Consider the following 23634-nt stretch of genomic DNA (forward strand, 5'->3'; position numbering starts at 1 on the left):
CATAATGAGACTGATCTTGTAATTCAATTTTAATGAATAAAATAGTTAATTTCAAGTCTTTTCTGTTTGATGATATCAGTATGTTGCCTTTCCTCCATGGATTGAAGCAATGTAGTCATTCTTCTATTAAAATCCTTTGAAGCTTTCTCTTCTTAGCTTCTGGAATGACAATAATTTTAGGAAAAAGAGCTGAATTTTAAATGCTCAGTCAAGCAGGGTGTGTGCAGTGTGTTTCTAGGTTAAAAAGTGTGGCCTCTTTCTTCAGATTCCAGTACAATTTTAGTTACAATTGTTCACGAAAAAGCGCAATTAACTTTAGTTTCCTTATTTAAGAAGACTGTGGTGCAGAAACGGGGCAGTATGGAGGTCTGCAAGTTCCAAATGCACTGAAGGTCTTTGCCGACATTTTTTCAATACGCAAAACTCTGACTCTATAGTGGGACTTTATCCCTTCTAACTACACAATGTACATAATTATTATACATCTAAGAACCTTATTCTGGCAATTTTTTAGATGTAATAATTTCTGGGCAGATCTGATAACAGTTCTATTGAATTGGCTCATTTCAATGTAATCAGTGCAGCCAGTCAGCGTACAGTAGCTTTATATAGGTGTCATTTCTTGAGGTAAAGTAATCCTCTTGTGAAGTTTTTGATTTTTTGATCCAGTAAACCTAATGTTACCAACAAGCTGATGTTAAATTAAAGAGAGTGGAAACAGACCGAGTGTCAAAAAACAGATCACATTTTTCAGAAATGATGTCTATTTTATTACTTTATGAAGTGAGTCATTATGAATGAGTCATTTCATACTCTAATCAAATAACTATAGTCTACTGAATGCCCTTAACAATTTTGCCACTGGACATGCATGCGCCAGGTCACGTTAGTCGAAAAGATAGCCATCATCTAAGCCATCATCTACTCTACTATAAAGAAAAGAGTATAGTGTCAAGTACAGAAGCAAAATATCGATAAAAGCATCTGAACATCAATAACAAACTAAATGCACAGGTTGCACAAAGGTTTTACAGCAGTAAACTGACTTGGTAATGAGTGCTATGAAAGTGGCAGGAGGACGCTATCAGAGCTACAAAAGGCCTAAATCATCTGCATCCAACTTCTGTGCACTTAAGCCATACAGTACATGCAGTTTATTAAGAGGCCGACAACAGTAACAGTTTATTGATAACCTGTATAGCACAAGCAAATATTTGATTGAATGATAAAACCATATTATTCTATTGGAGAATGTGCACATATCTGTAATCAAAATACAATACAATCTTTCAATACACCTTCATAACAACCCCATACATGTGTGAAGCCTTGCACCCCAGTGAATCTTCTGCTATCGTGTTTGTAAGCTCAGTGTGAGCAGATCAGGGGATTTGTTTTGTGCCCCCAGCTTTGCAGCCTCACCAGATGTGCTGGGTAATGACTGTCTTCTTTCACTTTGTAATTGTGCCTTTGAGATAAAGGGCCTTGACGTGAATTGTCAGCTTGAGAAAACTGTTTTCCTGCTACTTGTGCAGAAAACATTATTGCCTTTGTAGCCCTGTGAGTATGTGGACAAGGCACGGGACATTAAATCCACCTCTCATTTGTGCTCGCCGTTGCATCCCAGCTGGCAACACAAACTCACAGTAACCAAGCAGCCGGATCAGTGTAAAAGTACGCCCCCGCTGTGAGCACTCGGCTGCCTTTAAAGCGGCATTGTGCAGGTCTGTGATTCCTGTGCACAGACCTTGCAACACATTTCTATAGTAAGACGCAACATGAAGCATTGTATATTAAAAGCATGTTAAGAGTCACCCTGGGAACATGAATGTAAGAAGCAAGAAGAAAAGTTAGTGTTGCTATGCTGTGCTTTTTTCACTGTCCAGCTTTTGAATCAGCAGCAGTTTCGTCACCCACCACAGATAAAAGACAAATTGCATTTTCCTTTCAACAGAAAGCACGCTGACGTTATAGCGGCACGTTTTTCTTCCCTGCTTTTTGTACTTTTCCATTAAAGAAACACTTCCACATCTGGGTGACGTTAGCTGGGCCTCAAAATAATAAATCAAGTAGAAAAAGAAAAAAAGCAACCCAAAAAAAAACAAAAAATAAAAAAGACAAGGGAGCTCTGCAACCTGATCATGTTTGGCAGTCAAACTGTTGTGACTGAAGTCTGTTTTTCAGATCGCTTTCTGAATCAAAAGTGTGTCAGGTTCTTTTTATGAGAGTTCAGATATCCAGCTGGTTAGTGTAATGTTGATACCAGAAGGTGCGTCAGGCCTGCATTGCTTTTGTCATCCTGATTTTAAATATTCAAGCATATGGGATTACCATTACATACAAAATGAGATTAGGTCTTTCTATGCAATACAACAACACAGTAAGAATGAATAAAACAAGATGTGATTCCATAGGAACATTTTTAACACATTTCCTTTGGCTCCAGCATATCGGATACACATCATTGGCACATTGAAGTGGAAGTGTGCTGGAGAAACCCTTTATTTGAAGCTCCACTTCAGCTTTGACTGCATGTGTCCACACCCTCACATCACAAAGTGCAGTTAATGTGAAACGTGATCCATGTGAATATTTCCTTGAACTGTTTTTTCTTGTCAAATCTCAGATTTTGTCTTGGTTGCATTTAGATATGGATAGTCACATAGATGATTAATTATTTTGGGCAAGGGGAATTTAAATAAGCAAAAATATTATCCAGTGTGTCAAAAAAATAAAATACTGAAATGGATAGTATTTCCTAAAATCAACAAAACTGCATACTGGGTGTGATTTTTTTTCATGTAAAGTTTTCAGATGAGCATGTGGTACTACATTGAAACTTTATTCCCCACATTGTGGTTCAAAGGTTAAAAAAGAAAGAAAAAGCACAAGGTTCCCTTTGTGTTGGTGAATGATGCATTAGACAGATTCATGGTTCCGCTGAATGAGAATAATAGCACCGCTCTTTTACTGTATGCAATGAGTGTAGCATATTTACGTCATCCAACCGTTTCTAATCAGAAAACCTTTATAGTAAATTCCTTTTCAGTGAATTGGTACTAAATCATGTATTTGCAAGGGCCTTTTAATGCTAGTTGAACTTTCTTGAAAAACATCGTAGTTTACACTCAATATTTTTAATATTAAGTTAAACACATTCTCCTGCACACAATTTTCTTAAGTCATCATGCAATTATTTTGAGTTTAAAGTCATACAGATTTTCTGGTTGTATACATTAAATGCAATGCAGCTGTCTCCTTTTCCTCTCCCAGGTGCCTCCCCGTATCCCGGCGTCCAGATTGATGAAGAGTTTTGCTGCAGGCTGAAAGAAGGGACCAGGATGAGAGCGCCAGATTATGCTCCTTCTGAAATGTGAGAATGCCTATAAAATGTATTTCAGTTATTAAAAATGTAGGACTGAAAACATGCTGCATACTCTCAAGAGACTTAATAACTGGACGTAATTAATGGGATTTTGGAAACATTCACGGCTGAAAATTTTGCATAATTTGCATGCAAGGAAATTATTTTTGTTAGTTTCATCCCAGGCTGCTAACTCCGGTGCTGTGCATTCTCCTGATGGCAAGAAAATGAAGGCACTAATTAAAAGCTTTCCGTGTCAATGTACATCAAAGGGGTACCGGTATACAGGTTCCCTCTCCGTCTTTGAGCTGCAGCAGCATGTCGGAGGTGTCTGATAAGAATCACGAGTAATTCTGCTCTGGATCTTGCAGGAGGAAACATTAGCTGCTGATTATCTCTGCTCTCTTTGAAGCTTACACTGACGATGGTGCAGATGTAGCTGGAAACCTAGAGCCTAGAAATGCCATGTGTGGAGCTTGTATCCCACCAGTGATGAGATCTCTTAAGCAGGAGCTGGGGGACGCTGCTGGGCTTAAATATCTGAGGGAGACAAAAGAGTCCTCTACTTTGGTGTCTCTCCTTTCAGTCAGCAATAGGCCCAGGCCCAGCAAAACATATGTGCATGTTTTACCTCTGATCTTAATCTAAAGTGACTTAATTTGCTAAATCTTGATTATTTTCAAAGCATAAATGTTGCATTCCTGTGTTTTTATCAAATGGTGCAGGATTCTAAAGCGTCTTATGTAAAATTAACTGAATTTATCTGTTGCACAAATGAAACCTTGATTGAGAACGATACGCAAAATGTAGCCCAGATTTCAGGTTTCAGTCAGAGCCAAGAATCTCTTGTACTTTCCATCTGAGTTCAGACTGTCCACTGAGGAAAATAGACCTGCCAGATTAAATACTTTGCATTCTTATGGTTGTGAGGCCTGCCTTTAATTTAAAGTCGAGATAAAAGCTGTTCATATGAGTTCAAACTAGATGCACTGTGATGCACACAGAGTCAGTGAGGTTGAATGTTCTTAATCTCCTCGAAAGCTCTGCAGTTGATCACAGGTGAGACTAAGCCCAGGTTCTGACACCATGATCCCATCCCAAATTCAGAACATACGACTGATGAAAAGCACATGAGGTTATGAGCAGTGTCATTTAGTTTGTGCCTCTGCAGCCCTGATTTATCGCAAGCGCTATCTACCTCCTGTTAATAAGGTTCTCGGTTGTGATACATGGCAGAGGAATTTACCGGATGCTTTGTCGAGAGTAGGAGCACAATAAACTTGACCTGCCGGACAAACTAATTTAGTACTGCAGAATCTTTCCTCCTCAAAAAAACAGCTCTCCCTTAGAAACCAATACATGTTGTGCCAAGCTATTTATTCTCATTAAAGACCAGGCAGGAAGTATAGTTGAAATTGTGTAGTAATACAATGTGTCTACTTCCTGCTCGGTGTTATGTATAAGAGCTGTGATCATGTTATCCACATCCTGTCACTGTTAGAGGGCTGCCACCTGGACAAGCATACTCTACATTCATTATGACGGGAGCAGCAGCTGCTGCTTTAGCCAGGCCCGACAACACTGTACAGATAGAGACGCAGTGGGGTTGATACAGTAATAAAAGATAGAAACTTTTTCCCCAAGTCCTCAAACCTTTTTTAATCTGATGATGAAAGGGAATCATAAGGGTTAAATGAATGTCCAGCAAAGATGGATCACCAATTAGTGGGATGCTGTGAGCATAATTGACCCAGCAGCAGCTCTGTTTTTAATCCTCTACAGAATGAGGGAGGTCACTGCAGTGGAAACTCACATTAAGGCTCTGAATCGTCCCACATGGGCAGAGATGCTGACAGCTTGTCAGAAAGCTGATCGAGGCTGTTGGCTCTTACCGGTATAGAGGAGAAAGTCAGAAACAGTCCCCAAGGCTCAGGATCAGCTTGAAAAAAAAGAAGGAAAGAATGAAAGAAAGCAGGGTATGCTTGAATGGTCTGGATGACAGCTGACTTAGTGGCGGAGCAGATGCTGTAGAAAGTAGTTATGGTTTCTGCAGCCATAGAGGCTTGTTTATTGAACTTGAAGAGATCATTAATCTGGAGGTGGTTGTTTTTCTTTGTGACAGGGTTACATTACTCGTCATACAGGACCAAACATATCACCCACTGCTATTAGCAATATGATTATCCATCTAGTATGCTGAAGGGTTGTTTATATCCTACAGTATGTGCTCATTGCTTTATTATACTCTTATAGATATCATACCATGCTGGACTGCTGGCAGGGTGGGCCAGAGGACCGACCAACCTTCACTGAGCTGGTGGAGACGCTGGGAGACCTGCTTCAGGCCAGCGTGCAGCAGGTACGGCGGACACAATTCATATCCTGAACATGATTTAGCTTTGCAGAAATTTTTGTCTTGATATTAGATAAAAGTTATACAGGATGAGTCACGAGTGGTTGGACGTGTTCAGGAAGCAGCAGATAGATATACCAGATGATGATCCTAGCTTCAGTGATGAAGGGCGCTCTTTGCAGCTGAGAAGGGAAGCAACACTCGACAAACGCCCAGATCCTTTTGAAATGATGCCACACACCTCGTAAAAGGAACCAAACTTCAAAAAACATAGAGAATAATGTAATTATTAGTCGGATGAGCAGAGGATATTCCATGGGATACCAAATGATATATGTTACAAAGTGTAGTATTTTTGTGGCTGTCATATGTAGGTGGAAACAGGAATATTAACATTAAGTGGTTATGACTTGCACATCATACAGGAAGGCAAGATTTCTGAGTAAAAAAGTGAAGAATTTTATTTCTCTGCCTTTGCAAAGACAGCAGGTCACGATAACGTGTCCAGTGAAGTAGCTGCGTTTTCGAAGCATCTGTTGAAGCAGTCTTGTCAACAAACCCATTCCACCGCCGGGTGGCTGATCATGAACTGTGCAGCTTCCCGCGCGAACTTCATGATAGTGTCTGTAGATTTATTAGGCATGACCTTAGTTTCTTTGGCTGTTTGCCACCACTTATGGATGTGTGCATTTGCATAGCGCACATAACACTAACCATAAATCTACTTTTTGTGTGTGTGTGTGTTGATTTAGGAGGGAAAACACTACATACCCATCAACACCTTGCTGGCGAAGGTGGGAGAGCAGACTACCCCGGCACTGACGGAGGAGACGCCCTCTCGACCCGTCTCCCACCGCGACTCAGGAGGAACATGGTGAGAGCAGACGTCCCTGTTCCTTGACTAGTTTAAATACAACAGGCACCGGGCATTTTTATTTTGTATTCAGCATGTGGTACATGAATAAAAGTGCTGATCTGTGGGTTCGGTCAATCTTTTTGCTCCATAATGAAAATTTTACAAAACATTTAGAGATTTTTTACGGGTGGAGAGACAAATTGGGGAGACGCACAGCAAAGAGCAACAGGCCAGCACTCAAACCTGCACTGCCTGCAAGAGGGAGATTTCCATCAACTTTAAGCCATCATTTTATGTTTATTTAGACTTTTGTCCTGTAAAAATTGAATAAATGTCACATACTCCAGCATATATTGCATATACATAAATATTCAATATCCATATTTGATATATTGATCAGAATTTCCGCGCTCCAGCCTTCCTCAAAGGAACAAAAGACAAAGGCTAAGCTAGAGTATGTTATGTAGGACAAGACCCAGTCACAAGTCTGATGGTAATAAGATTATATCTTACCATTACGATACAAAAATATATCACAGATCCTGTAGAACAACTTTAGAAAACTAAGAAACCAGAATCAGCTCATCCCAAATCATGCACATCTTCCTAAATGTTGCTAAGGTTTGTTCCTCTGCGTGCTTCTCAGGCAGCACCCCCATTGCTCTGTAAGTTCAGTGTCCTAACATGAGATTTTGGTGCAGACTTTTATGACTCTGCACTTGGTATGAACTGTAACAACTTTAAAGTTCAATATTAAACCAACATGCAGTCAAAATGTTTTTCTCACAATTTGTAAGACGACCGGGTCCCTGCAGAAGCTCGTCTGGCTGTAGACTCTTGGTTTTGTTGGCTTCAGTCTTCTGCACTCCACTGTGATGTTGTTAAGATATCTAAAGGAAATAAATCACCACGTTTTACACGCATGCAAGCCTGTCATCAGACTGTGAAGGACCAACAGAAAAGCCCCTAATAATATTAACAGTTTATATGGAAAAATATCCAAGGCGGTTGTTGCTGTAGCTCTCTGACTAAACTCAGCAGGACAACCTTTCGGTCTGACCTGAGAACAATGAGGGACCTGACCGGCACTTGATAAGAAACTTTGACGCTGCAACGCCAGAGCTTTCAGTGCTGTGGCTCCTCTGAGAAATTTCAAGATTCAAGTGCACTTAAAAGAAAATATTGGCTGTGCACTTGGGTGTTCGCAGGACCTCTATGTGTTTTTATTGAGGAGGTGCTGAAAAGCAGCAACGACAGTTACCCCTGGAGTTAAGCTGGGCTGCTGTTTTAGCCTCTTAGTGTTGAAATACAAAGCAAACAATGTGTGTTTTCAAAGTGCAATGTCATAGATGCCAACAATGTTGATACAAGTGATTAAATTCCTCTGCTTTTGTTGCTGAACTTGACTCTGCTGTAATCAAAGGACTCTTTAACCCGTTCCACTCCACGGTCCCCAAATTGGGGACCCTACTGCAGAGAAGCATATGGGTATTGAAAATAGGCTGGAGCTTAAATGGTTTTTAAACAGTTGCAGAACATGGAGACTTATAGCTTGAAATATTTACTTTCTCAGGAACATAAAGATCCGTCCTGCTAGCGTAAAAACCTTCGATGAAGTCACCATGGAGAATGGGACAAATGAGAACCACGAGGTGAGTTGCTCTGCATGAAACTCAACCAGACACTTAAAGTGCACAATTACTCTGTGTTAGTGCTTCCATATTGAGCTCAGATGTTGTTTTCTTATGGATGAAGTGCAAAGACATGCATACCATGAAGCTAGGCTGATCTCTGATGAAAACTTTGGTTTCTTCTTGGACATTTTGTACCCTTCTTTGTATTTGTATACCTTGCATAAATCTAGTATAACATCACATTGTTGCAGCGATCATTTACCCTCTCTTTGTGTTTCTAACATCCTCAGGGTCAGTCAGACAGTGGGATGGGCCTTTCCTCTGACAATATGAAGACACTCATGTGCTTGGAGTCTTTGGCAGGGCGACCCCTGAGCATCATAGCCCTGGCGTACGTACACACTCCCTCTACATGCCCTGCAAGTGACAAATGATCACAAACATGCAGAACCTACCTGCTTGGAAACCTCCTCAATGTGCTGGAATGTAGACACTAAAACTTCTGTCCACACACACACACACACACACACACACACACACACACACACACACACACACACACACACACACACACACACACACACACACACACATTTCTTCTACCTTTAAAAAGAAGTCGACAGCTAGTTTTTGCTTTTGTCTGAAGGAGCCCTGCGTGGGGCACAAAGGGGAAGTGGGAGGGAAGAAGCTTAATGGTGACAAACTGGAGGACTGAAAACAAAAGTGGAGTGAGGTTGGGCCATTTTATAGCGAGCACACTAAAAACTCTTTGTTTTCGTCAGTAGCATCCTGAATGAGAAACCTCCCAAGCTGATCTGAGTCACGGTTGTCTTCTACAACATTGCGCTCACCAGCAAAAATAAAATCTGATGGATGATGCAGACAAACCATTTTTACTAAATGCCCTAGGGGATGTTTCGATGACTTTAAGATGTGGGTAAGCACATAAAACCGTTGGAAATAATCTGAGACGATGTTCTCATTCATATGAAAAACTTTGTATCACGAGGACCACTCGAGGTGTCCAAAGGCCTACATGTGAAGTTTATAGCACTTCAGGCTCAGTGGCAGAGTTAAAACACAGGGTTGTACCCCTGAACGCAATAGTTACACTTTAAATCTTTGATTTTGTTTTCTTTTTAACAGAATTGTGAATTAAGCTCAAAGGACTTGAAGGAAGGACAGAATCCAAGTTAAAGAGAATAGGATCTAAATTTTAAAAAGCAATGTAAACCTGCTATAAATTACTGAGATCAACATGTAAGCAACCCGGAAGATTGATGACATAATGTAGTTAATATATGGCTGGACAAATGTACACTTACCAACTCAGTGTCCTAAACACTGAGGACTAATTTGGCTTTCTGGTCCAGCCAGGGCTTCGGTCTTGCGGAGAGAATCAGTCCAGGCCTCCCGAGAATAATCTACACAAGGAGGACTTTCTTGCTGAGAAGCCACTCAATCACTGCCACCTTTGAACTTTGGACAGTTTGCAAGGGTGTCCCTGCTGCAGAAGCTGTGAGTGGTGGTCCACCTGATGCCCCTGCAGGCCTCAGCTCTGCTCCAGCCCTTCTCTCTGCCACGGCTTTTATCAGTGATGAGAACATAAAACTAAATCAGTTTCATGGAGTTTATTTTATTTTTTACCTTGTTAGTTTTAGTTGTCTTGTGCCTCTTCATTGTACAGTGGCGAGCCACCATGTCCTGTTTACCTGGTAGTTTATTAATCAGAACAACATTCCAGTACAGACGCGTCTCTTCTCCCTGCTGGGAACTGACCCTTTGGTCTCGACCCAGGAGCCCTGGGAACCCATGGCAACGTCCAAGACAATAAGGCTCACTTACTCATATTCTGGGAGTCAAATGAAGCAGAAAAGCTTAGCATGATTGATTACATCATACAAGAAAGAGGGACAGTTAATTTGATTGTATGGCATTGTATGTTTATTCACAATAAACATTCCTTAAAAGGACAGACTATCAAAACAACCTTATATTGTGAGCACATATAAGTTTCATATTATCCACAATATGTACAGGTTAGGGCTGTTCGATTAATCGATTTTAAATCGTAAACGCGATTATGTAATTAGAACTATGTTAAAACGTGAAAATCGTAAAATCGATTTTTCACTTTCTTTTTAATTTATTTTTTTTAATTTTTTTTTTACCTTGTCTGCACACATATTAATGATTGATACCATATTAATGATTGATGGAAATACCTCTCAATACCTGCGACAAGTGCCCCATGGGAGAGTCTCTTTAGTGTAGGAGGGGGCGTTGTAACATGCCACCGGGCATCCCTCAAGCCTAATGCGGTAGACCGGCTCGTGTTCCTTGCAAAAAACTTGCAAATGTGAACAGCAAATGTAATGACTGACATTACACACCTCTACCTCCTTCATGGGTTGCATTATTATTTAGCATGCAAAGACCCAGTTTAGTTTAATTAGAAAATGTCTTGTTTTATTTAATTGGAAATATAACTTACTGTAATGTTTGCAAGTGCTGATTTGCTGATTTTTTTTTTCAGAGATAAAACTTTATATTTTATTATATTTTTTAAAACTTTTTTTCAACTTATTTTACAGAGTTTTGCACTTTATTCATTCATTTTTGGTTTAATAAGAGCAAAGTTTGCACTTAAAGCCCAATGGGGCAAATGTTCAATAAAAAAACAGCATATTTGAAATCATTTCTTTGCCTTTTGTCAATTCACAAAATAATTGTAATCGTAATCAAAAATCGGCTTTTGAGAGAAAAAAATCGAGATTTTATTTTTGGGCAAAATCGAACAGCCCTAGTACAGGTGCAAAAAGTGTGTTTAACCAGACACAGTAGTTTTACTGAGACTTTTAACTTGCGTGGATTATGAGCTGTGTTTAAATTGCATATCTTTATGTTTCCAGGATGAAGGCAGTGAGTAAGAGTAAGGAGTCTGTACTGACTGACACAGACAAGGAGAAGTTTCCACCTGCAGTTCCGCCTCTAGTCTTCAGTCTGGATGACTCGGTCCTGGACGACAGTATGGAGTGTCACAGCCCACCGCCTGACTATAACGATGTGATGCGCTACTCCACTCCTCCTGTGTAACCTCAAATGTTATCCGCTTGAGAATCAGAGACCGGCCTCTGCTTTGTTCTCCTCGATTTTGACTCAAAGCTACAAAAAGTTGTGTGGCAACACTTGAAAGGAAAACACAAGATACTCCCTCTAAGCGTTTGAAATCAAATCAACTCCACTACAGCTACCAGCTTCCAGAGCTTCTACCGTGCAACAGATGGAGACCTGTAGACTGTTGATTCCTTCCCCAGTTTTCAGATGTGGGCTTATGTTAACTCTGCCGGCCCACTCCAGCGTCACTGTGATATGTAAACAGCTGAAACCAGGCTCAGGTATTTTTCTTTTTGATCTACTGTGAAACAAACCACATTGAGTCCAACTTCACCACAGATTTGAACAACCCCTGATGATGGTAAAGAAGAGTAACGCCCAGGAAAGAAAAGCCTGATTTCTTCTAAATGTCTTAATGTTATTTAAGGAATGAAAACTAGAGAGGAATTTGTAAAGAGTTGGTTGAAAAATGAGTCATTTCATAGGCATCATATCCATGTGTTAGGAGGTTCAGCTTTGTCCAGAGCACAAAGCAGATGGAAAAAAGCTGAATATTAGTAATGAAAATGTTTATATCAGATCACTGTTCATGCAATTAAAAACAAAATCAGCGCGATAATCTCAGGTTGACTCAAATCGATGGAGGAGAGGGCCTTTAAGCTCTCTTGGGTTTTAGAAAATGGCAGGTTAATAGAGGAAACAGGGTTCAGATTTATTGTTACAGCTCAAACATGAAGGCATTAAAAATATCAGTTTCTGTATATGCAGACTCCTTACAATTTTTTTGAGTGGGGGGGTGCAAAGGAAAAGAAGAACAAAATGTGTATATTCCGTTGTGTACAGAAGTAGTTTGAAATATGCAAATAGAGCAGAGCATTATAAAAATGGTTATTAAAGAAGCACTAGTAGAATGAATTGTGTATTTATATAAACACTGTCACTTAGTCATCCAGTTCTGCTCATTCATATTCATATTCACTTGTAAGTTAACCAAAGGGCCTTGTAGTTCAGTCTTCATGATATATGTACTGTTTATGCTGCTGTATTCATTGATAATTCAACCATAGGATCCCACAGAAGCAGGTAATCGGGTTGCTCTCCATCCCATTTCTTGTGCTTCCAAAGCTTCCATGCAGGCCACAAAAACGCTGGACGACTTGTCGCCAGTCCTCTCGGCCTCACTGTTACATTAACACGTGACGTGTGTAAGTTTTAACAGCTTTTTCAGCATTTGACATGTGATACAAGATGCACTGGAAATGGTGTGGAGCTTAACCTTCAGTCATGCTTGTGTAAGCACGCACACACACCTTGCAGAAATGCAGCTAGCTTTTGTTCGTTAACCACAAAGGAAACCTCATCTGTTGGTGAGTAAACTGCAGTGTAAATGAAACCCATGTTTTTCTAAATGATGTTTTTGTGGAGAGCAATTGATTATGCACTGATGCTTTGTATCAAGTACACACACACACACACACACACATATATATATATATATATATATATATATATATATATATATATATATATATATATATATATATATATATATATATTGACATTTTTGTGGTATTTTTATCATATTTTATGAGTCAGTGGCGAAAGGTTACACGTTGCAAATATTTCAGATGTATTTTGTTTGTATTTAACTCTTATCTTTGTAGTAGGAAGTTAACATTTGCAGTATTTAATGTATTATATCTTAACATCACCAGAGTCATGCTTTCATGTAATGAATAATCTTCATGTATTTTAAATCTGTCTTAAACTTCAGATTTCACATAATTACTTGAGTCATTTTAAGCCTTTGCTGTCATAATGTTCAAACATTTCAGCCTGAATGCAAAGAGAAATGTGGCTTTTATTTTATTTCTTTATCATTAACAAGGACTAATGATTTTCTCAGAAGCTCCATTCTACACGTTCACCGAGTGTGACGAGGTGGTTTAAATAAATATGACGCTCCCCAGCACTGTTAACTGAGTATATGAAGTAAATAGTATGAATAAAGATCTATATATTTATACAATACTTGCAGTCTTGGCTTGTTTTTTGTTTGTTTTATCTTTTTTTATAACTATATAAGATATTCTACTGTGGCATTGTTGTATATAGATAGATAGATAGATAGATAGATAGATAGATAGATAGATAGATAGATAGATAGATAGATAGATAGGTAGATAGGTAGATATATATATATATATATATATATATATATATATATATATATATATATAGAGAGAGAGAGAGAGAGAGAGAGAGAGAGAGAGGGTCTTTTGAATAATTTTAAAGATCATAAAACAACTGGATTATGTTAAAGCTTTGCTGAGCTAGGCACATTTTTGTACAACAAAAAATTAGACTTTATCACTTCAAGAACACAAAGCAAGACGATAGCTTGTCAAAGTTTTTCTTTTACAGGGTTTTTAAACTCAAACCATGTACTGCAGATACAAATTCTTCAACCACATGTTTTTAACTTCTAACTGTAACCTCTCATGAGCGCAGCAAAGACAGTCCTGAGGATGATCTGTAAAATGGTTTTATACCTGTGCTCTCTGACATAGAAGCGTCCAGATCAACAGTGTCAGATGTTATTTCCATGTAGTGGAAAATTGCACATAAACTTAGCAAGAACATCACAACATGAAACCTAAAACACACACATAGTGAAATGTCTAACAGTGTTGTAGTCAAATATCTCTTCACACTCATATGTTACTATGAAAACAGTCAGTAAAACATAACTGCACAATTTCTGAGCCTTCATACTGAAGATGCAACAACTGTCACTGTGGACCAATGATGATGTTGTTGTTGTTTTACCATGAGAACTTCAAACCCATAACCCAGACAAAGCATCAGATATAAATTGAATGTTGTTTTTTTACAGAACCAGGTACAAGATTGGGGCGGAGGTATTTCAAGAGATCACAAACAGAGAACTGTGGCCTTGTATAGCAGAGAGCAGTCAGATAGCCTGTCACACAGGAAACTTGGTCAAAGTTGTACCAGCAAGCATAAAACTGAAGGCATCGTGGAAGACGGCTGACTTTTAGCAGAACTACAATCTGGCATAAATTGTAGGCAGGGGACCAATATAAACAGCCTGCACAGATGAACCTCAAGTGTTGAGCGTCACCTCACACGCCAGGCCCGCATCTGAAGGAGAGGGAGGGAAAGGATGGAGGAGAGAGGGAGGGAAAACCCTGGCTTGGGGGAGAGGAGGCAGTGGGCCTGACACTGATAGGTTCTTGTATGAAATCAGGTTCAAGAAAAAAATAGCAGACAACAACAAAAAAGACCAACGTTTCCATAAAAGATCAAATTTTTCTGTTGGTAGTCAAAGGTCAAATAGACAGAGAGCTACTGTTGTGAATGAAAAAATAAAAGGCAGGAGTGTCAGCAGGAGGTAGGCCAAAAAAAGTTAAGGTTTTTTTCATATCAAAAATCCGTCTCGCACGAAAAGAAAGCTGGAAAAGAGCAAAGAATGACTCTATGAGAAACAGGGTCTTGCCGACATTTGATCGACCTCCTGCATGACCCCTCGCATTTATCTAACATCCTAGCTGCATCCCTTCAAGGTGTGTCAGGAGTCTTTAGACTATTTTTACCCTTGTTGATTCACTGAGCTACTGAATAAAATACTTCTCAATGACTCCCACAGAGGTTTGCTTAGATTGGAATTTGCTATCCGAGTCCTGCCAGCTCTCGTTCCTTGGCTTGTGACAGACTCACTTCCTTGCCGTGACGAGGAGCCGGCAGCCTGTCTGTTCACCTGGACAATGCCCCTTCAAGCGGGAAAGGAAGGAACTCTTAATCATCCTGGTCACGACCGGAGGGCGCCACACACGGGGCTTCCTTTGGTTTCTGGCACTGGGTGTGTCAGAGGGATCCACACACACACCGCAGGGCCAGGCGCTCCACTGTCACTGCTTCTCCTCAATAGTCTTCCCGAAGTTTAGGGTAAGGTGGACCAACACGTCAACAACTTACGATGTGGATTATTTCCAGAGTTTGAGATGTGGACAAACACAGGAAGGATATTGGGGGAGGGAGGGCATTCATGACTGTCATATTGCATTTCTGGATTTTTTTTTTTCTGTCTCTGCTGTTAAACTCAGTGTTTTTCCATCCTGGCACCAAATTGATGATCCTTTCCTAAGAAGCAGCCCTGCCCGTCAGTTGAAGCTCACATGGGGAAAAGATTAAATGATCACTTCATTCATGAAAATACATTTTTCTATTGCTGTTTCGACGCAGTAGCATGCTTCTTTTACTCACCGCCACAGCCTACCGTTAATAATGAAAATAATGAAGCAGAAGTCGATATAATGTTGAACTAATGGGAAGGGCAGATGTTGAAAAACACATGTGGTACACTCGCAGCAGGCTGTTGAACACATTCAGATGGATTCTTTCTTTCAAAGGCTTGTTTTGAATGGTATTTGGGGCTTTTTCTTTCCATGTAGGGGCAGGCATGCATTGTTCTCGGTCTGTGTGTGTCAGGCCTGTAGCCTGTCCAGGGTGTCCTCCAGCACCCCAATAACCCCACAAACCCAAATAGGAGACCATGGTCCTCGTTCTGCACTGTGGTTATGTGGCACAAGGTCTTTTTATTGTTCATAAGGGTCCGGGTGGGGTGGCATGAGCGTAGGGCTCCTGATGTAATGTTCCCCCATGTTGCTGGTTCTGGGCGATTGTAGTTCTCACCCGTTAAATCATTTTTGTAAAAGCAGCGTGGAGGGAATCTGATACCCATTTCACACGCCGAAGCAGCAGGTCCTGCAGAAGAAGGAACCAGAAGAATGGAAACCAGCATAAAATAAAATTCCTATCAAGTTACTCGTCAAAACAAGTTATATGTATGTATATATATATATATATATATATATATATATATATATATATATATATATATATATATATATATATATATATACACGGTATATGGTATTGTTTTACAGACAAATAATTTTCCAATGCAACAGCAGTTCTTCTTTTCATCAAAAAGGGCAAATCCCTCTTTACAAGCTGATTTATAATTCATACTGCGCTGGTCTTTTCACACTTCCATATCCACGCTAAAAGGTGGATCTTCATGATCCAGCAGGTCACTGCACTCATAGTATCAGAGCTTTGGTGGTTAAAATAAATGCTTTACAGAATGTGTTATTTAATGCTGATGAATCTCAGTTATCTGCTTGATTTTTTTTGTTTCTTAAGTTTTTCTGCCTAAATGGATTATTTACGCATTTCTGGAGCAGAAAAAATACTCAGATAAATATTTTATCCCAACATAAGTTTTCATGAGTATAGTAAACTCATCATGAAGAGCTGCATCATCATGACCTGGATACGTTCTCATCACTGGATGCGATTCAAGTTTTAATTAATGTCCAGTCTGTATCACACCCACTGTGCAGTCTGTTTTTGTTTTTCTCATTTAACAATTGCACTCATAAGCCCCTTCACCCCCCTTCCACTTCCCTCTGACCACTTCCACAGCCTCTTCCCAAAGCAAACAAGAGCTGCAAAAACACTCCATTAATCACTGTTAAAGAGCTGTTAATGAATTCAGGGAGCATCTAAAGAACATCTTTAATGCGCCTTGAAATCTGATCGTACACCAGCCTCTGAACAAACAGTAAAATTGTGCAAACAAAAGAAATAAAGAAAAAGTTTCACCCTCTGATCATATAATGCTTTTCCCAGACCCCTGACCAAGAAGGTGAACGGTTACTCCACGCCCATCCCTCTCACCTAAATACAAAACAATGTGCCGGATGCTTTCCCATTATAACCCCTAACAAGCAAGGAGACAGACCACACCAGTTAAACAAAGATCTTCCCTTCTGTGCTTAAATAAAGAAAATTAAAATTTAGATAATTATGCATCTTCATATATTTATGTCAAAATGTTCGTCATAATTAATAAAGGCACAAAAAATGTATATCCCCAGCTCTAGCATGAGCATTCATTGAGTTTCATCCTCTCAACACTACAGACATTCAAATACATAAAATTGCCAATTCATCACATTCACTTTGGCCTGCATATCTGTGCAAATCTTTCTAACAATCCATTTGAAACGTGTTTAGAAACTTTTTCCTAGACCGTTTCCAGTCACTTATTTCACAAGACTTAAAAACAAACCTCATCCCCATTCGTGTGACACATCAGCACTAACCCCAAGGCAGGTTTATGGTGACTTCAACCACATAATTGCTATGCAATTGGATGTAGTGCAGCGCAGAGTGCCGAGCACCAGCCGGCATGTATTTACAAACTGCTCAAGGCAGCAAAACATGAGGGTCTGTTGCGCCACATTTTCAGTCAACGGAGAATAAAGTTCACCAAAACACTGGCACACAGCCGCCGGGTGGCCAACAGAAGCACCAGAACCACACAGACCAGGGACTAGCACTACAAACATGGACCAGAAGAACAAAACAACCCCATCATTCTCACATTAATTATGCCACTGTGGTTGCAGCATTTTTCCCAGGCCCTGCTGGTACAGGAGCGCTCTGTACACCCCTTGCCTCCTGCCAGGGACAGAAACAATGGAGTGAGCGGGTTTTCACTGCAGTTGGAGGGCAGAGGGATCCACAGTTTCTGTACCTGATTTAATGCCAGTTGTATCTCATTTAAACCAGTTTTTCATTTGTAAACAGAGAGAGAGATGGAGAGGAGGCAAATTATGAATGAAGCAAACACGAGGATGTTTTTCTGCTTAGATCATTGTGATAAAAGCGTATCAAAGTAAAAAAACAGGCATTCTTGATTAATTATTGGATAATGTGATGACATTGCATAAAAATCTTTAATTAAAGCCACTCTTTGTAGTAAAGAGTGGCAGTGCCCCTCGCACCAGAGAAGTGGCTCAAGCAGATACCCGGTGGACATGGGATTTGAGAGCAGAAGCCTGAGAACAGGCTGGGAAGTAAAGAGTTTTAAACCCTGTTTATATCTGCAACAAGTGGTTGAAACATGATCAGAAGTCAATTTTATTGAGCGTTTTGATCTATTCATTAAATTTGTTGACGATAACAAATAAAAGACCTTAAATTCACTATATTCAGTTGTTGTGTTGAGTTTTCAACAATTTAGCCACAGCTTGTAGTTTCTTAAGATCGCTATAAAAGAAGTGACAGAAGAAAGAAACTAAATATAAGTTGTATAACTTTACAATCTACAATTTTTTTTCCAAAATCTGTAATGACTAGTTACTTTGTGGATACAATGTTTCTTGTGTAAAACAGTTGAAACATTGTAATGGAATATGTGACTCAAGAAAATTTAAAGAAGTAAAAAAAAGAGCATTTTTCTTTGTATTTGCCTTGAAATTGCTCTTTGTTGCGGTTTGTAAACAAGAACATTTTTCACAGTCCTGCCAGCAAGTATTTCTGTCCCATCTTGAATAAATAAGCTCAGATACTTGAAAATGATTTGTGTTTGTAGTTTCCTACTAGACAGATGTTTTTCATTACAGATGACAAACTCAGCATTGGTGCCTGTGTGTCAACCATGTAAGTAGTTTGTCTAAAAATAGCTGCAGATGGTCCTGTTTTACCTCCTCTCCTGCAGAGAGTCACTGTGGTCACTCAGAAAACATCAGTAAATTCTTCAGCTGCTTCACCACTGACTCTCTTTGATCTGCTATATGCCACTAAACTCAAAAAAACAACATTTTATGTAATCTTCTAATTTTATTAACAAGGGCCCTTCATGGCTGGTCAGGTTGCTCATTACAAATATATCGCCAGATGCAAGTGCAACACAGGAAAACCAATTTGAGAATCTTTCAAATCCAGAAAGAAAGAAAAAGGGGAAACAAAGACAAATCAGAACAACATATTGATAGAAAACAAAGGAAAAAGCGGATGATGCACAAGTTGTTGTTTTGCCAAAGTGTCCCTGAGGACACTTGGGCAAAACAACAACTTTGTTCCTGGGTCAACGGTTCACCCAATTGCCTCAGCCACTAATACTCCAATGAGGATTGGTAAATTGTGTCAGGAAGAGCATGCCACAGAAAAATCCTATCCCAAATCAATATTATATAATAAATATAAATATAAGGTAAAACACTCAAGGGGGGTGGGGGCTGGGTTTAGAGAAAAATATACAGCATACGAATTAATGTATTTCACAACACCAAGCTGAAAACACAAGAAGATAAATACATAGCCCAAAACACAGATTACATATTAATTAGGTGTCTACCGAAGTGTGTTTGAGAGCAGGAACCTGCCTACAACTCTGGACGATCAGCCGTAGTGTTTTTAACGGTATAAGTAACTCAACAGCACCATCTAGAGGTTGTACACCAACACAGCATTAATTAATGTATGGTTCTATCCATCTATCTATCTATCTATCTATCTATCTATCTATCTATCTATCTATCTATCTATCTATCTATCTATCTATCTATTTCATTTCTCAATGAAATAAATAAACAAATTTCACAAAGTGAAAAAAGAACATCTAGTTTGAATAAACAAATATGGTCGGAATTGGTAAAGTTATTAGATTTCAAATAGCTTTTAGATTCTTTTCATGACATAAGAGTGGGGGAGGTGCTTAGTTTATTTGATATCTCTGTGTGCTCTATCCAGGGCTGTATAACTCAGATGAAGTGTTCTACACAACTTATTAGAGATAGATGTGGTCCATTGTTTTACGAGGGCTTATCAAAATCATCCTTAGAACTTGCAAACCACTCGCATTTCTTGAAACAGGTTAGAGTAAGTTCCTAGCCATCTAATAATGGATGGATGGATGGATGGATGGATGGATGGATGGATGGATGGATGGATGGATGGATGGATGGATGGATGGATGGATGGATGGATGGATGGATGGATGGATAGATGGATGGATGGATGGATGGATAGATGGATGGAGTAATTTTTGACCAAAAGGATGTTCAAAAATGATCAACTGTGTGGCCAGTATAATGAGAAACTCTTGTCTTTCTAATTTGAATGATTACTTTTTCTGTGTGTAAAATAAGTTTGAATGAATTACAAGTTGACAGAATGGTGTATGCAGGCTTCATACTACAACAGAGTGCACAAGATCTATTTGAACAGTCAACATGTTGTTGTATTCTACCAGCAGCCAGTGTAAACACCTGTTGTCCACACCTGTTGTCCCAGTAAACTTGAAATAACAATGAACTGGGACACTTCAGTCCTGCCATTGCCTGAATGAGGCAACACAGGCCAGTTTTAGGTTCAGCAAATGCAACTATGAGCTACTTTAGGGAACTGATTGGTAAGGCTTCTCTGATCTGAAACGTTCATCAAAACGACTCAATGGGAAGAGGTTGCCCCCTCAGGTGGACACGTATTGAGAAGACTTCTTCTGTTTACAGTTTTTCTCAGTCGCTTTGGTACATTTCTCAGATCATCCTCGACATTTGCAAAACAGTAAGTGCATTTCTCAAAACAGTTCGTACAAATAGCAAAACACCATGGATTACCTGCAAAAGCCAGTCTCTTGCTCAAAATCCTTAGTTCATCTCTCAAAATTAAATATCTGTGTCAATGAACGTGTCAGTGCATCAGAATCACAAGTGCTTGTGTCATTGTGTACGGATAAGACAGTCAAATTGCTTAGTCATGTTTTTTATTCATTTTCATTCATTTTTATTGTTTGTACCACAATTTGTTGACAGATCATGTATTTGCGATACAGAAAAGAAAAAGACAGCACTGCAGAGCAAAAAGACAAAAAACAAAAAAACAAAAGTAGAAATGTAACATAGGACAATCTCCTTAGGGAAAACTGTACATGCAGTACTGTAGGAATTACAGTACAGTGCCTATTGTTAGATTACAGTCTGAACGATTGAGGACACAGTTGTTCTCCCAACATTTGGCTGCACCCTTCGACCAGCCTCGGCCATGTAAGCCCATGATTGAGAACATGGTCTACAAGTGTAGCTCTTATCTCATCAGGAACGTGCATATGTCCTCGGCCTCTTCTGCCTCTTCCTCTGTTTTGCCTCCCAACTCCTCCGCCACGCAGCCTCACTCCTCTTCCTCTTCTTCTTCTCTCTGGCTGTTGACCCCGTCCAATTCCTTGTCCTTCCATTGTCAGACATTGTAACATTGTGTTGTGCTCCGGCTATATGTATACTTGCCAGCTGATAGTTCATGAGATGCACCTTTGAGCTATTTCAGAAAACTGGTTGATCATTGGTTGATCTAATGCTTGACATATTTCCCTTCATTACAGAAAGTCAAGATTCACCTGGGATCAATTTACCAATTCAGGCCAGATTTAGAAACAAAGTCTAATGGAAATGTATAGAAATATGCTGACATATTATGACAACTTGTTCAACCATTTTGCATGTAAAGACTTATGCGATGAACTAATGCCTAAATGTTGTGGGGGGTGAGACTATTCAACAGAGACAGAGATAATACATTTTAATCAACATGACATAAACAACTGATAATGTAGGAAACAGCAGAAAATTGTACATTATCATTTGCATGGATGACAAATGCATTTGCAACTTGTTCAAATAAATTAGAAACTGCTTTTCTGATGTGCACAAGTGACACAATGATGTGAAGATTGAAAGAGTAGTTTTAAGAATTTCAATTCTGGTCTGAGAAATGTACCAAAGCGACTGAGAAAAACTGTAATGCAGAAGCTGTAGTTCAACAAATATCCACAAGAGGACACAATTGAGTCTAAATAATCCACTAACGCCATTGAAACAGCTGCCCAGAAAAAAAGTAACTGCAGTTCAAATTGAGCACACTGCAGTGATGTGGCACAATGGATGAATAAGAACATGAAACATTACGCGTTAAATTACTGGAAGTCATGTCGGATGTATGGCAGAAAATTGCCATATCAGGGTATAAACAGATACTCTTAATTTATTTCACAATCTTTCTAAATCTGACAACTCATGAGGTTTTTAATCACTTGTGCACAAATCCAAAACTGAAAGATTATATTTCAGTTACAAATCACCATAAATCAGATTTATTAACAGATTTATCACATTCGGGGATCATAGATTTGAAATGTTTGTGGGAACCTCCAAGCAGTGTGTCAGCACCACGGTGTAAAATCCCTGCTGAGACAAGTATCACTATGTTGCAAATACATGGACGGATTCCCTCCATCACAGTTAGCCAGTGTTGTAGGGGCAACTCCGACGTTTAAAATAACGTGATTAAGTGTTTCTTAAACATTTTGTGATCAATGTTTTTGTGATGGTTTAGATTTTTCCACTTTCAGACGCACAAAAGCACCAATCGTCTTTAGGGGCCTCAAAGTACTCTGCCTTGAGTTGATTTTTGATTGAGTGGATTTTTGATACTTTATAGTGTTTACAGACTAATTAACTGCAAAATATATTTTTCGGAAAACATAAAAATCAGTCCGAACTGCTCACGAGTTTTGTTGCAGCTCCAGAGATAAACGGGCTGATGTGTCAGGCGGCTGTTTGCATCAGAGGTGACTGTTCGAGTTTCCTCTAAACCGGAATTAACTGTGAAGTGCGACCTTGAGGTGTGAACGGAATACGAAAAGCTTGCTTCAAGTAAAAGTCACTCATACTTTGCACCTCGTTTGCAGTATCAAATAACTGGAGATGTAAGTGCGAAGCGTGGCCCAAAACCCGCTAAGTTCCCACGCGAGTAGTTTAACATACAGAAAAAAAAAAGTTTAACATTTTGTGTATTAAGGATTTAAATGAAACAGACAAATACTGAGGAAAATCACATGTCATAACTCTTGAATTATGAACTGTTAGTCACCTGAAATGCTTTATGTTGGTCATGTAACATTTTCCGTGCGCAATTACGCACAGGCCTTCTGTTTTGCATTTGCAGACGTATATCCTCAGTTAATTGCTCGTTTGTGCAGCTGATAGGCGGCAGGGGTAATTTATTCACGGGGAGGGGAACACATGCTCAGGATAGGCCCGCGATCAGCTGATGACGCGCTACAGGACAGGCAGGGGACAGCTGGGCCGGCAGTACCGGTCACTCTCATTTGGATGCAAATCTATATGAGTTGAGGAGTTGACTGACGTCAGGCAGGCCTTACTATACTCTTAGCCTCTTGTCAACAGAGGCACATCATGTGAGACTGGAGGCTGATTGGGAATACGTTTCTTTTTCTTCTGGGAACCTGTTTGGACTATAAATATCACAGGGATTGTTTTTTTTTTAACAGTCGCAGGGTCAAAATGTCGCCTTAAATAGGCCACATCAACCCTTTGCTGTTATAACGATATTTTTTTAACTGTTTTCCATGCAAAAC

The 23634-nt window shown here is 39.5% G+C and overlaps 1 protein-coding gene across 2 annotated transcripts in view; it reads left to right on the plus strand.

Moving 5' to 3' along the window:
• Positions 1-12832, plus strand: part of kdrl (kinase insert domain receptor like) — a 41974-nt gene extending 29142 nt beyond the window's left edge. For both annotated transcript variants that reach the window (XM_061725524.1, XM_061725525.1), the window contains exons 25-30: positions 3274-3373; positions 5618-5723; positions 6470-6591; positions 8147-8225; positions 8498-8598; positions 11120-12832. In XM_061725524.1, the coding sequence (XP_061581508.1) occupies positions 3274-3373; positions 5618-5723; positions 6470-6591; positions 8147-8225; positions 8498-8598; positions 11120-11303 (692 nt within the window). In that variant the 3' untranslated portion in view covers positions 11304-12832. The remainder of the gene's footprint in view (positions 1-3273; positions 3374-5617; positions 5724-6469; positions 6592-8146; positions 8226-8497; positions 8599-11119) is intronic.
• The last annotated feature ends 10802 nt before the right edge of the window (positions 12833-23634 follow it).

The sequence above is a fragment of the Cololabis saira genome, chromosome 7 (genome assembly GCF_033807715.1).
Source record: "Cololabis saira isolate AMF1-May2022 chromosome 7, fColSai1.1, whole genome shotgun sequence".
NCBI lineage: Eukaryota > Metazoa > Chordata > Actinopteri > Beloniformes > Belonidae > Cololabis > Cololabis saira.